Raw genomic sequence first — 13581 nt, 5'->3', positions numbered from 1 at the left:
TTTTCTGATGCTTTTTTTAGGCCAGAACAACAAACGTCGAGCTTGGTGTTGTATGTCATTATTCACCAGGATGAATATTGGTAAACAACACTTACTCACTCACTCAGGATTTTGACTGTGTTCTGTGTCAGGTAAGAGATAAACAAATATAAAAATAGGTTTACAGTGATTCTTAAACAGTCAGTAGTAAAGAATATAATGTTAGTGAATATAACTTCAGTAAAATATCCACAAATAACAACAGAAATACAAAGTTTCTCAGGTCTGAATATGTTAAGAGCTTGAAAAAAATAAGTCAAGACCATACTGTGCAAAATTTTATTAGTTAAAAATATTAAGTTAAAAATTCACGCAGAATAAAAACGTTTAATTTAAAATCATTAAAAAGGATAAAAAGCCATACACCAGACATAAACTGTGTAATAAACCCTACTCAGTCTAAAACAGTTTAAAACTTCAATGGCTATAAATATTTAAAAATACAATCATATGAACAAATCAGAACCATATTAAAATGGTTAAAAATATTTTAAACATTCCTTAAAACACTGGGAAAAAATCACAGTAATACAGATCAACATTTAACAGTTCACATAAAAACATGTAACCCCTGTCGTCTTTTCTTGCAAATTAAATGTACCATGGCAGTGTGAGAATTGATGATCTTGTGTTACTAAGAGGTCACAGGATCAAATTCATTATCCTCATAGAATAAAAAACAGTTAAAATCTATTAGGATTTAATTAAGTGAGGGTGTGCGTGTGTGTGTGCGTGTGTGTGTGTTCAGGCGGTCATCCTGAGTGCTGCGGGGCTTATGGTGATGTGACTGTAGGGTTCAGTCTGTCGTGCAGTCACATGTCTGGCAGACAACAGCTCTGAAGAAGAGAAACGTAATAAAATCACTCACTTCTTTCAATAATTGTTTATGTGGAAATCAGAGAAGAAACTCTGTGTTTTCATTGACGGAGGGAGCAAGAATGCAATTACATCTGTAAGTAACAGACAGTTCCTACAGTTTCAGATTGTTGAAAATATTCATCCATAAGAACTATGCAATTATTACTCTACAGAATATAATTTCCAAGAGCAGGAACATTCTTTGTTGATGTATTTTACTACATGTAAGAGCAGCTTTTGATTTCCTCACCCAACAGTTTGTAGAGTGTGTGAGCTGCAGTGGTGCGGTTGGCCTCCGGGGGCAGCAGAGAGTCGAAGGTGACTTCTCCAAACCTCTGCAGGCTTGATGAGACCCAGCTGGAAAAAACAAACACTGCATGTCAGGATTCAACCAAGGACTTCTGAAGACTGGTATGGATAAGATCTGGAAATAAGCTTCCAATATCTTGAGTTGATAAAAACTAGCATTAGATAAAACCACAGAGCCAGTATTACTGCTGCTATGAATGCAGCTCCTTTAAAACAGATTCACACAAGTGAATCCAGTCAAAATGTCACATTAGAGGCCAAATCAGGTTCAGGCCTTCCCACACACAACCACTTTAACACTTCAACAACAAATACTGTGCTCAATCAAAAAATCTGCTTCACATCCATTCAATCCAAGTTGGCTGGCTTTCAGATGGTTTCAATACAACCGTTTCAATGTCTGAACCTGGTGGAGGAGTTTCTGACAAGGAAATGTTTCTGTGGCTCGGGCCTGCTTTCTATTTTGAATTTCAAAGCAGATGTTAAACATCTCAGGATGTGTGTCAACCTGTGATGCTGGAGGCTGCAAGTGTATCACCAACCTAAACAGCATCACTGTGAAAGGAGAAAATGACTCTTTGTATTTACTATATATATAAATGTTGTGGCTGCATCTTTTAGACATTTACACCAGGTTGAAAGTCTCAGGCACTGTTTGACTAAACATTAGATTACAGAGAGAAATCTGAATAAATACATACTAAATGTAACTGACTTCAAGCGTGTTGGGATCGAGCAAACGGGACAGAAATATGCAAACGAGAGCTCAGTGCACTCTTTTACTGCCACACACATCATGGCCGCAGTCTACCTTTATTCAAATACACACTAAATTCAGGGTCACAAACATTCATCTCCTCAGGATGATTCTGGCAAACAGTGTTGTAATCTGAGTCTCCAGATCTCAACACAACAGTGCACCGGTGGGATTAAGAGGAACTGGAAGTTTGTGGTATTAATATGGGACCAAATAAATCTGCCTCAGGAGTCAGGACGAATAAAATCCCAAAAGAACGTTTCCAGTATTTAGTAGCTCAAAGAATCAAGCTGTTATGTTTAACCAGCCATTGTCACCATAGTGAGTTCAAAACGTGCATTCAGAGGCTGTTGATAAGCAGAAAGTAATGTAGAGGAAATTGTGGTTAACCAAGATTTGTGTTTTTAGGCTTATTTGTGCTCTGCACGTGTGTATGAAGTACCTCAGCATGTCCCTGCTCTCTGCATCAGTCTGAGCCTCAGGCATCTCAATGTTTTCCTCTGCTATAGGCTCCATTGGTAGCTGGGCCTCCTCCTGCGGAGACCTGCACACACACACACACACACACACACACACACACACACACACACACACACACACACACACACACACACACACACACACACACACACACTGAGTGATCTATCTCCTCATCCATCCAGCTGTCCGTCTATCTACTACATCCATCTGAGACTCACCATCTGCTGACTGGAGTGATCACATCGCTTACAGATTTCTCCTCTTTGGACATGTCCAGGACCACATCTAACACAGCTGTTTATACACACACACACACACACACACACACGTACACAAAAACAAACAGTGAATAACTGGCAGCTTTAAGTCAATAATGTGTTTCATGTGTTGCCAAAACATGTACTGAAATACTAATACAACGACAAAGAAATTCTTACATGAGCCCTCTGCAGGTTGCAGTCCTGACTCACTGGGTATCTAAGAGAGAGAAGCACAGTCTCATGAAATAGGAACGAGGTTTATAATCTAATTTGTCTCACCACTGAACTGAACACTGAGTTGGCAGGCTACCACTGCAGGCTAGCTGGCTCATGGCTAACCCTGATTATTGTAGCTACAGTTTCACAAATACCCTGTTTAGATTGAGTTTGGTAAGAATGTTTATCAGTTTCTCCTCCACAGATTTGATTATGTGGCACCAGGAGAAGTGCAGTAAAAGAACTCCACTGCTCTCAAACTGCACCTCCACTCAGACTCACCTCTTTCATGCTCGAGTGCCTCCTCTTCCTCTCTGTCCTCAGTATTTCTCTATCCTGCTCTGACTCCCCTCTCACCTCCTCCTCTTCTTCCTCATCCCCCCTCCTCTGTTTTTCCTCACGTCCAGGCAGGGTGGCGAGCGAGGCACCCTGTTTCCACAGTGAGAGGAGGTCAGCGTGGAGGAGGGCTGTGGATGGGTCAGAGGGCAGAGTGGTTGTCACACTGACAGGTTTTGGTCAGTATTTTGAATTTTCTGTATCAGAGCCGATGATATAAGTTTGTGGAAAGCCAGTGCAACTCAAGTGAAGTAATCAATACTAATAAAACTGTAGGCTGATAAGAAAAAAATCCATGATGTTTATGGTTTATGATGACTTATACTCTAAGGCTTCTGAAAAGACAACATGGTAATACATTTGTTGGTTAGGCTTTTTAAATCATTAGTTTCCTCTCTTTTCTTGTTTACCCTCTTTTATTGTTTGCTTGTTAATACTATTTTACAGCCTTTATGTCTATCTGGAATTAAAATGTTCAAGAAGAAAAGTTAAAAAGGAATTTATATGTTTATGTAAATAGTTTGGACATTTCACTGGTCAGACGTTAAGTGTGGCACTTGGTACTGACGTCCACAGGGGGCGCTGAAGAGCTGAGCAGGAGAGGCGCGCTTGGTCAAGGAGGGCAAGTCCAGCAACACCTCGGACTGAGAGGAAGAACAAGATATTAGCTGGATGGTGCGGTTTCAAACAGGACTTTTAACTTGCTTCAGAGTAAAGAGTAGATAGAGAGAGAAGCCAATGATAGCGTCTCAGAGGAAATTACAGAAATAACGAAGGAAGGAAGGAAATAAAATCAATGAGCGGTATTCCAGTGGGTTTAGAGAGCAGGAAGAGAGTTGGAGAGTTGGAGTTTAATTAACGGACACCCTCGTGAATAGACACTTTGATGGCAAGACTTTGATTACAGAGTGGCAAAGACTGAAAATTCAATCGTCAGTGTTGGTGAGCCCTTGATCTTATCCAGCTGAACAAGTCAGACTTGTATGTGTGTGTACAAAGCGTGTGTGTGTGTGTGTGTGTGCATAAATGACTGGAATAGTTTAATAACATAAATATTGTACTTTAATCCAGTGAATTAACACAAAGATGTGTGGTTCCAGTGTGCTCCTCTACCAGGTTGACTGTTTGGGCCAGTGGGTTTTCAATCTGCTCCTTCATCGCTCTGTCAGATATCTGGACTTGAGGGTCTGCAAAGACCAGCTGACGCCTGCGACCTCCGCCGGGCTTCCTCAGAGGACGAACAACCGCCTGATGGCAGAGTGAGAAACACACAACTTTAATGTTCACAGTCTGGGACATCACACTCGAGCACACATACTGGAAATTATACATCTATATATCGACACACCCACATGTGTTCTTCATCGCATGTTTCCAAAACAAATCAAGCAGCTCATGAGTGACTTTGTGGAATGTTAATTAAAGTTGTTGACAGCTAACACAACAGCAGACGCTTTGTGTGTCATCTCAGTGTTTCCTACATATCAGAGTTGTGGCAGCAGGTTATAAAGTGATGTCAAAGATGCCCTAGAGGTAGTGAATTTACATGCCTCTGGTAATAATAGGGTGTCTCCAAAAATATGTTTAGAGGTATGTGTGCTCTTAACTACTTGTTGTGAGTACAGCAACTATTATTAAATATTACTGCAAATCTGTCACTTCCTTTTTTAAATGAACAAACACAAAACTACCTATAGTGACATCCTCATCCGTGTCTCACCTCATTACAGGAACCCTCTGTGGTACTGTCTCCCTCTTTCCCAGATGCCCCAGAGGATGAGGTTGGCATAGCAACCTGCGGTGGGGTCATCTCTAGGGCAACAGCTGCCACGGGAACCTCCACAGGCAGACCCAACTCCTCGTCCAGCAGCCACTCACTGTCCCGCTCTGTTCCTAGCACTGTCTCCTTCAGCCTGGAAACACACACACACGCACACACACATACACACACGCACACACACACACACACACACGCTTACACTTACATTTCTTACCTACATCAGACATATTTATCTACTGCGTGACAGTTCGTAGACACGTCTTAGCTAAATATACTGATTGACTGATAACTAAATATTTAGTCACTATGGTGTGTTTTAAGTCTCGAAACACTAGAAAGTCACTATTCTTTGTCAATATTTGACCGTTTGTCAACAGACTGTAACGTCTAAAGAGCTCAGGCAAACTGATGGTACCACTATGAAATTAGCTGTGCCCTGAAGGCCCGACTCTGAGCTCTGTGCTGTGTAGTAACTGTCAGTGGGCTAATAGTCATTTTCCAGTTTAAAGTTTCTCCACTAGACTCACTGGTCAATAGAGGACATGGCTCCTTCAAGGTCCCTGCTCCTCTCCCTCTCCTCCACTTCTGTTGAACACACACAATGCAAAGACAAACGAGGTGACATATACACAACACGCAGATACACGTAAACACACATCTTCCCCAAAATAAATCTTTCGAGAAACTAGCTTTCCTTGTACAAAACACTTAATAAATCCCTTTTCTACTCCCTTACTGCTGTTTTACTGCAGGAAGTGAAGTGAGAAAAATTGAAACAAACTCCACCCAAATGAACACATGCTGAGGGTTTGTCTTAGTTTTTTGTTAAAGCAAGACAGGCTCTCCCAAACTTCAGAGACGTTACCTCTCTATTCTTCCCTGAAATGAAACCATCTCCAGAAAATAAACCTTTTTCTTTCTGGCAGTGAGCGCTCACATAGAGTCAGAATTGCTTTTTTTTTTTCCAATTACAGCAGCGGCACAAAGAATTTGACCTGGCTGACAGGAGCTGACACATTACAAGAGAGAAACACAATGTGGGATTGAAAAACTAGACACTTTACAGGTTCTGAAATTGAGTACAACTAAATAACTAAAACACTAAGAATACACATGTAGTGGTTATCATACAGGCATGTTTAAGACTGAAACACACACCTCTACGGAACTGGTCTGGTTGATCCATCAGCAAGTCGATCTCTCTGGCTGTGGCTTCAGGAAGTTCATCTCCCTCAAAATACTGATACAAAAAGACATTCGGAGAGACACATAAGACAGAAAGGGACAAAATGAATGAATGAAGAGCTGGGGAATTAAAGTTTGGTCCGTTTAGAGTAATAAATAATGAAAGTAAAGTGATATTAAACACAAATAAAATACAACAATGACAAAAACAGAAGGAGAAATAAAGAAACGACAAAAAAATAATTAAAATGATTTTTGTAGGCAAAGCAGAACTGAACCCGAGGGGCAGACAAGTGGAGGCGGAGGACGACAGAAATGTAAGCCGCGGCTCTGTAAACAAACTGTGAGTGCAGGCTCATGTAATTAAGCCAGATCTTATCAAGGCAAGATAGACTTCATCAACTGAAGATGCTTCGGGAGGAGCATTATTAGCCGCTAAGTGACAGAATGAGGAGGCTAATAGTGTTCAGACTTACTGCAGTAAAAACACAGATGCATTTCATGACTAAAGAAATGGATAATAAAGCCCTCCCGTCTTTTAAGCTCTGTGGATATTGAGAGGTGAATTCAGGGCTGCTAGTAAGGCATCAGGAATTTTATTTCCTCATTCCCCTGCACCATTAACTTCATTACATTATATAACACATAGAACATAAATAGTATTTTTTAAGCATTTGAGAAAAACAGTTTCCCACATTTTTTTCTTTTTTAAGCAGTAAAAACCTTCCACAAAGCTCCTACAAGAAAAAACAAACTATACATCACTGCCACAAATGTACTAGACAGTAAAGAATCTGTACTGACGTTAAAGCTACTTCCTCATCACATAGCATGCTACAAACAGAGACAGGAAAGTCCAACAAGCGAGCAGCTAACTTTTCACAAAGACCTTAAATAAAGATGCTATGGGCACATGGTCCACGTCCCATCTCAATGATTCATCAGGATGCCTGCTGTACCTAAAAATGATGACTGGGATGTTTCCTGTGCATGGACTCTGACAGAGAGTTTACCTCAGCAGTGGTGATGACAAACTGCTCCTTCTCTGTCAGTGTTATGGCCGCTGGAGGTGACCTGAAACCTGGTTTGAAACACAGCGGGAGGAATTAGGAGCCGAGCATGTCTGTAGCAGAAGATGGATGTGAAACTAGCTGAGATTCCCCCGTGTTTGTGGCACTTGAACGATGGCTTTAGGGAGAAATAAAGGCCATGATAATGGTAAAAACAGTCTGGGTCTGGGACTGATGCTTTTTTAAATCAATACGTACAGATAAAATGAGCATTCATTCAAAATGTTCCTAACTGAAGGGGAAATCGCAACCTTCCTGTGCCAAACGTTTACATTTAAAAGAAAATGCACTTATGTACAATGAACTGACCCATTAATAAAACCTTTGAGGACAGATTATAAACATATATAGTATATACAGGACATACAACCACCACTGCAAATCAGAATCTGTACTTTACTTAAAAATAAGTGTCCCATTTCAGGTTCTTTTAAACGATGTGGTCTGCATGGGTGTGGCCTAATGAGGAATGAAGGCTAGTAGGTTGAACCTGCTCATCCTCCACAAATGAGACAGTCGAAATGGGACAGAGATAAGTCAGCAGTGGGACAAAGATTTTGGGACATAAACACAAAAAAGGATCGTGTCCTCCAAAGTTTCTTGGAGCCACTTGAATGCGGCGGCCATATTAACCTGTTCTCGAGTATTTGGTCTGGTAATGTGGACTTAAAGGGAGGCAGCCTCTGAAATGAGACACAGCAACAGTCTTTCAAATGTCTCAATGATCGGCCTCACCCTCTTTGTCAAGTGCGGTGTGGGGACTGGGCACCAGGGAGTGCTGTGAACCCACCTCTTCGATCGCCAACCCTGGCTAAAAATACAGAATTACAAATATTATATAACAAGACCAACACAGAGTTATTTTAACCTCTAATTCCAGAGCAGGACCTGAGCCTGATGAATACTGGCTTTTATTTAAACATGAGGGTGGGATTATTAAAAGACAAACTGATTCATAAATAATGTTTCCTTTTTTTCTTCTTTTGCCTCTGTTTGCCAAAAGGTTGATTTTACTTGGCTTTGACTTTACATGGACCTCTGTAGTGAATTACTTCATATGGGTGTCTCCCTGATGAGGCCTGTCTGATACCTGATGCAGCTCCATATGTGTAAAATACTGAAATAGCAAACTTAGGAAATAGGAAATTTCATATGAAGTTCCATGATAACACCCAATAAAACATTTACATATTATTGTCACCTTAGCTATGTAGTCTTGTTCTAACATTTTGGCATTTTAAAACACTTTTTTACTTTACTTTACAAACACTTTACTGAGCATTTTGCTTTACTCTTCAACACTGATCAAACCACACATGGTATTTCCTGAGAGAATAATCACAAGGAGGACAAAGTTCAGCCATGTCTGCCAGATTTACAGCACCCAGAGAGAGGAGTTATCAGCCGTGATTTACTTTACCTGAGAGTTACTCAGGACTGTAAGGAGGGGTATCACACGTGCTGTGTTTACATGGGAGTGACCTACACTTGTGTACATAAGGCCATGTAACTATGATTCACTCACTTGTAGGAGTTGATGGTTTATCAGCGACTCGACTGTGAGCGTAAAAGGCACAGAAATTGTAGTTTTGTCATTTCTGGGGTTGGTGTCAAAAGACTTACATGGAGAAAAAACCTGAGAATTATCATCATGAAAGCATATTTTATCAGGCCAACCTATGTGGCTATATGGCGGTTACATACCATACACTGTATGTGTTAGCGTTATATTTGGACTGTAATTAGGACAGTTGAGCATTAGTGCTGAATGTGGTCAGATTAACCCACATACTATCATCTAATTTTATTCTTAGATCACTTTTCTGCTGTTTTGAACATCAAAAGTTTAAGCATTGCTGAGAGAGGCAAAGGTCACAAATGGTCTTACATAAGAGACCTTGTCTCATCAGTTGTGTTCTTCAGACGTGAGAATATTTCCACTGGAAACTGCAGTTTGTCCAAGATAGTTATAGTTTTGATCTGTTATATTACAGGTACAGCTTATATGCTCTGTATATTTAATATTGAGTGAGATTCATTGAGTCTCTAGTCTACCTGGGTTACATCAAACTACTATTATAATGTGTTGTGGGAAATTCGTCTGTTATTAACAGTTTTATTTAACACTCAAGTGGCTACTGCTGCTCCAGACAAAAATTATTCACCACATCCATCCAGCCTGCTCATGTTTAGTTTTGTTGTGCTACACTGTACTACAACAACATATGTACAGTTTATGGTTGTACTAGTGTAGGTATATATCATCTTTATATACAGTCTATAGTAGATATACAGTACCTGGTGTATTTTATAGGGGCTGGGGAGTTGGTGTGACTCCATGAGGCCGAAGAAGGGATCCTGAGCTCCCTCAACCTCCTCCATCATGTGCAGGCTGTCAGGCACGTCCAAGGCCAGCCTGCCAGATAAAGACAGAGCGAGTGTTACTATTCAAAATATGAAAACATCACACACATGTTCAGTGTTGTAATGGCTAATTCAATGCTATGCTTACTTTAATCTGTGTTGTTAGTTTCATGGATTTATAAAGTAATGAAATATTACTGGTGTAAGATGAACCCACAGCATCTCTAAACTGCAGATTGTAGGAAGCATATTGCATCTGCAGAGACAAGAGCTCATACATTACTGCTCTTCCGTAACATGGCTTATTAAATATTCACAAAGTCATTCACATGAAAGAAGCTCAATTTGTTCATCACTCACTCAATAAAAAAACACTTTCTCCTTTTCAGTCTTTATTCCCCCAAACAATCTCCCTCATAAATAATCCACAAGAAGCTTTTGAGCTCAGACTTCCCCCAAACACATACACCCTCTGCACAGTTCAGCTTAAAAATTTTAGACGCCTCAAGGTACGAAACACTCTTCTACTGCGCATGATCAAGGTGTGTGTATGTTTGTGCGCAGACCTGTCAGACTCAGCCATGTCGATACTTATGCATCCTTTGGAGCGCAGCAGGCGGTCAACGGTTTGTTGAATCTCCTCTGGAAAACAGGAAAAGGCGAGTAAGAATTATAAGGTTAAAGATATCACACACACATAAAATTAGTAGAGCGATATTACCTGCAGAAGCAAAAGCAGAGGTATAGACATGTAAATCAAGGGTTATACTTTGGTTATGACAAATGTAAAGACAGTGACCATATGACTATTCCACCTCCTCTCATCACAAACGGGGGAGACAATGGAGCGATCGAGGCAACCTCATTGTTAAGGGGTCATAACACCAAGAGTCTTGCTTATAGTCATTTTTAATAAAGTTTCTGGCCTTATTGAAATTCACACCCTAATTTGGACAAACGCAAAACTTTTCTAGTGAAAAAGACCTTTAAAGTTTTATTTCATGATCAAAGCTGTGAATGTCACAGAAAGACACGCTGCGTTGTATGTGACAGCCTTGAGGGAAGGTTTCTTTCCTATTTTACTGATGGATGAAATGAAATGCCATTAATGCCTCCAACAACCACTGTAGACGACAGACAGTGTTTGCTTTCTTGGCTTCTCTTCCCGCTTATCATCCTGCATTGTGTTTTCCTGTTTCATCAACCATGACAACAGCATGATTGTGAATCTGTTGGATGCAATATCAGTGTCGGGGTGTAATCTAAGACCAGATAAATGGAGACTGTTGAGCTGTGTTTGATGAGAATGCTTTCATCAGACCTATATTGGCTTTTGTATCAGACTTAAACGGGGGATTTGGGAAACATGCTCAGCGCAGATGTATGATGAAAGCTGTATAGGTTTTATACCATTTCTGAGATGATTTGTCTGTTGTGTTTAGTACAAGTTAAACAAATCACATTTTCACATTTCACCTCATCTCACCTTAGAGAGCTGCCCAACAGGAAATAACTTGTCTTGTTAAACTGAAAATTATGCTGCTTAGTGGCTGAATTTCCTGCAAATCCTGCATGAGTAAGCAGCCAGATCCATTGTTGTAATCCAACTAACTCACTCCTACTCCCTGATTTCTGGTATGTGCTATAAAATTATACTGCTGCAAGAGTAATTTAACATAAGGTACGTGGGTTTTTACAATGTGTAGAGAAGCAAGGTCTCTATTTTCTTGTCTCTTCCCCTCACAACCCCCCTATCTCTCTTTGTTACCTTGGAGGAAATTACAGTATATTCTGTGTACACAATTGTCACAATTGACAGTAACGACCGATATTGCAATTTTCTCTCTACTTGTTCCACTTTGTCGTTTCTCTCACCGAGCAGGAAGCCACACTGCCTGTGGAAGACTACAACCACGCCGTACTGCAGCTGAGACGACAGGTAGAGAGAGAATCGAGGCCTCGGCAGGTTGGGCTGCGGCGCAGGGACCTGAGCTGTCACATAGTCCAAAATGTCTAGGCTGCAAAAATGTAACGTAGTGAATTAGAAAAATGTACATCGTATGTCATCTCAAACAACATGCTGGAACCCCCATAACACGAAATGTTCAAGTACATAGAGGATAAAACACTATTGTGCTATTTTATACTATTTTAGGTGGTTACATAAAAAAGGTCCTAATTTCATGCCAACTCCTTACCACAATGCTGAAGCTAGTTTCTGATTCTGAGGAAAGTTAAGGGAAACATAAATATTGATATTTAGTGGCGGATTCTGTTTTTTCACCACTTATGAAGAGAGAGTGTTACACATAATAGCAAAAAGCCTTAATGCTGTTTAAACCCACTTTCAGATTTGTGAAACCTTTGTTTTGCTGATGAAAAATGAAAAAATGGCAATTTCACTGCTTTTTCCCCCCGTCCAGACATTCAACCAGATCCAGATCAATTCTATTTGTAAAAAATGAAAAAAGGGCAATTTCACTGATATTTCTGGTCAGTTTGAGGAAAGGTGGGAGAACAACAGTCATTTTGTATTTAAAAGAAAAATTAGAGGAGTGTGTAGAAAATATACTCTATAAAGACATTTTGTCATGTATTTCAAAAGGTAAAAATAACTTTTCTACCTTTGTTGTTAAGTGAAAAAGAGGAGCTCTACATGGCCGTAACCAATGAATTGGAGAGACGTTAAGGCTTTTGCTGGGATGTCTAACACATCTAATCAGCCGCTCAATATCAATATTTATGTTTCCTCAACTTTCTCCTTAACCCTGAATCAGAAGCTAACTTCAGCATCATCTCTTTACCTTCAAATTCTAGCAGGTGAGAACAACTTTACACCAAATTAAGTAAGTTAGCCTACAGACTGGTTGAGAGCAAGCTGCTAAAATAAAAAATTATCTTAATAACCAGCAGTAGAAGGTTGGTACAGACAAAAATGACTTTTGTCTTTGTCAACAACAACAAAAAAAGGACAAAAGTCCAAAATATATGATAAAAAAAATTGAACACATATCTTATGTGGGCTGCTTTAATCAGACTGATCAGGCTTGCCAGTGACTAAACCAAACAGATAAGTTGATGTTTGTCATTTGGCTGTGGGTATTCTTACCATGTTCGCTTGACATTGACTTTGAGAAGCTCTCTGCGAGTGACCCTGATACCTCTGGTGGCTGCTAACCTGGATAGCAAAACACATTTATCCTTGTAAGATTCAGAAATAAATCTATACTTAAACTTTGTAAGCTATCTATCCTGTAGCTGATAGCATCTCGCTGTAAGTTACGTTAGCTATCACAAATTAGCTAAAGAGCTTGTATTAACTCACCAAATTGTGGAAAAGCATCCAGTATGGCGGTGGAGGACATTTGGGTAGTAAAACATTTTCACAGAGTCTAGATATAGCTGATACTTTGGGGGGAAAGGTCGAGGTTTAAGAATTAATCTGATGGAAAGATAATATAAACTCAATAAACTGCAACACGGTTTTCCCGCGTCAAATCGCACTGGACCAATCAGGTTGCGAGATTCATCACATTGAACGTAAACACTTGTGATGCGTTCAAGTAATAAAGGAAAAATAAGAAAACAGAGCTTTCAGGTGGTAATAGTATTTTAAGAAGTCGAGGTTTGGAGATGGGCCTGTAAATAATGACACAAATACACTGCAGCATTATTCTGTATTTTATACAGTTGCCTCAAATTAGCAGTGGTGGAAAGTAACTAATAATAATGATACATTTAATTTGTGCCACACTGTTGATTCATAGTGAAACTGAAAGTGCGACAATATTAATAACACAGAGCACACAACATAAAGAACATAATAATAATAATGATAAGAGTTTAAATGAAAAAGCCTTCCTGAATAAAAAGGTTTTCAGGCCTTTCCAAAAAAGAGTCTAGGCTCTAGGCAGCCCTCAGATGTTT

General features: G+C 39.8%; 1 protein-coding gene across 1 annotated transcript; it reads right to left on the bottom strand.

Moving 5' to 3' along the window:
• Positions 1–329: 329 nt before the first annotated feature.
• Positions 330–13168, bottom strand: rec8b (REC8 meiotic recombination protein b). The gene is made up of 18 exons (XM_044340211.1): positions 12980–13168; positions 12764–12832; positions 11530–11672; positions 10221–10296; positions 9589–9706; positions 8026–8101; positions 7234–7301; positions 6194–6275; positions 5563–5620; positions 4976–5168; positions 4369–4503; positions 3824–3899; positions 3202–3386; positions 2881–2920; positions 2662–2737; positions 2406–2507; positions 1148–1254; positions 330–875 (listed from the first exon to the last, which is right to left on the bottom strand). Exons 1-18 carry the CDS (start codon positions 13033–13035, stop codon positions 784–786), a joined length of 1752 nt encoding a protein of 583 aa, XP_044196146.1. The 5' UTR covers positions 13036–13168; the 3' UTR covers positions 330–783.
• Between the last annotated feature and the right edge of the window lie 413 nt (positions 13169–13581).

The sequence above is a fragment of the Thunnus albacares genome, chromosome 21 (genome assembly GCF_914725855.1).
Source record: "Thunnus albacares chromosome 21, fThuAlb1.1, whole genome shotgun sequence".
NCBI lineage: Eukaryota > Metazoa > Chordata > Actinopteri > Scombriformes > Scombridae > Thunnus > Thunnus albacares.
This window is presented reverse-complemented; position numbering and strand designations above follow the sequence as displayed.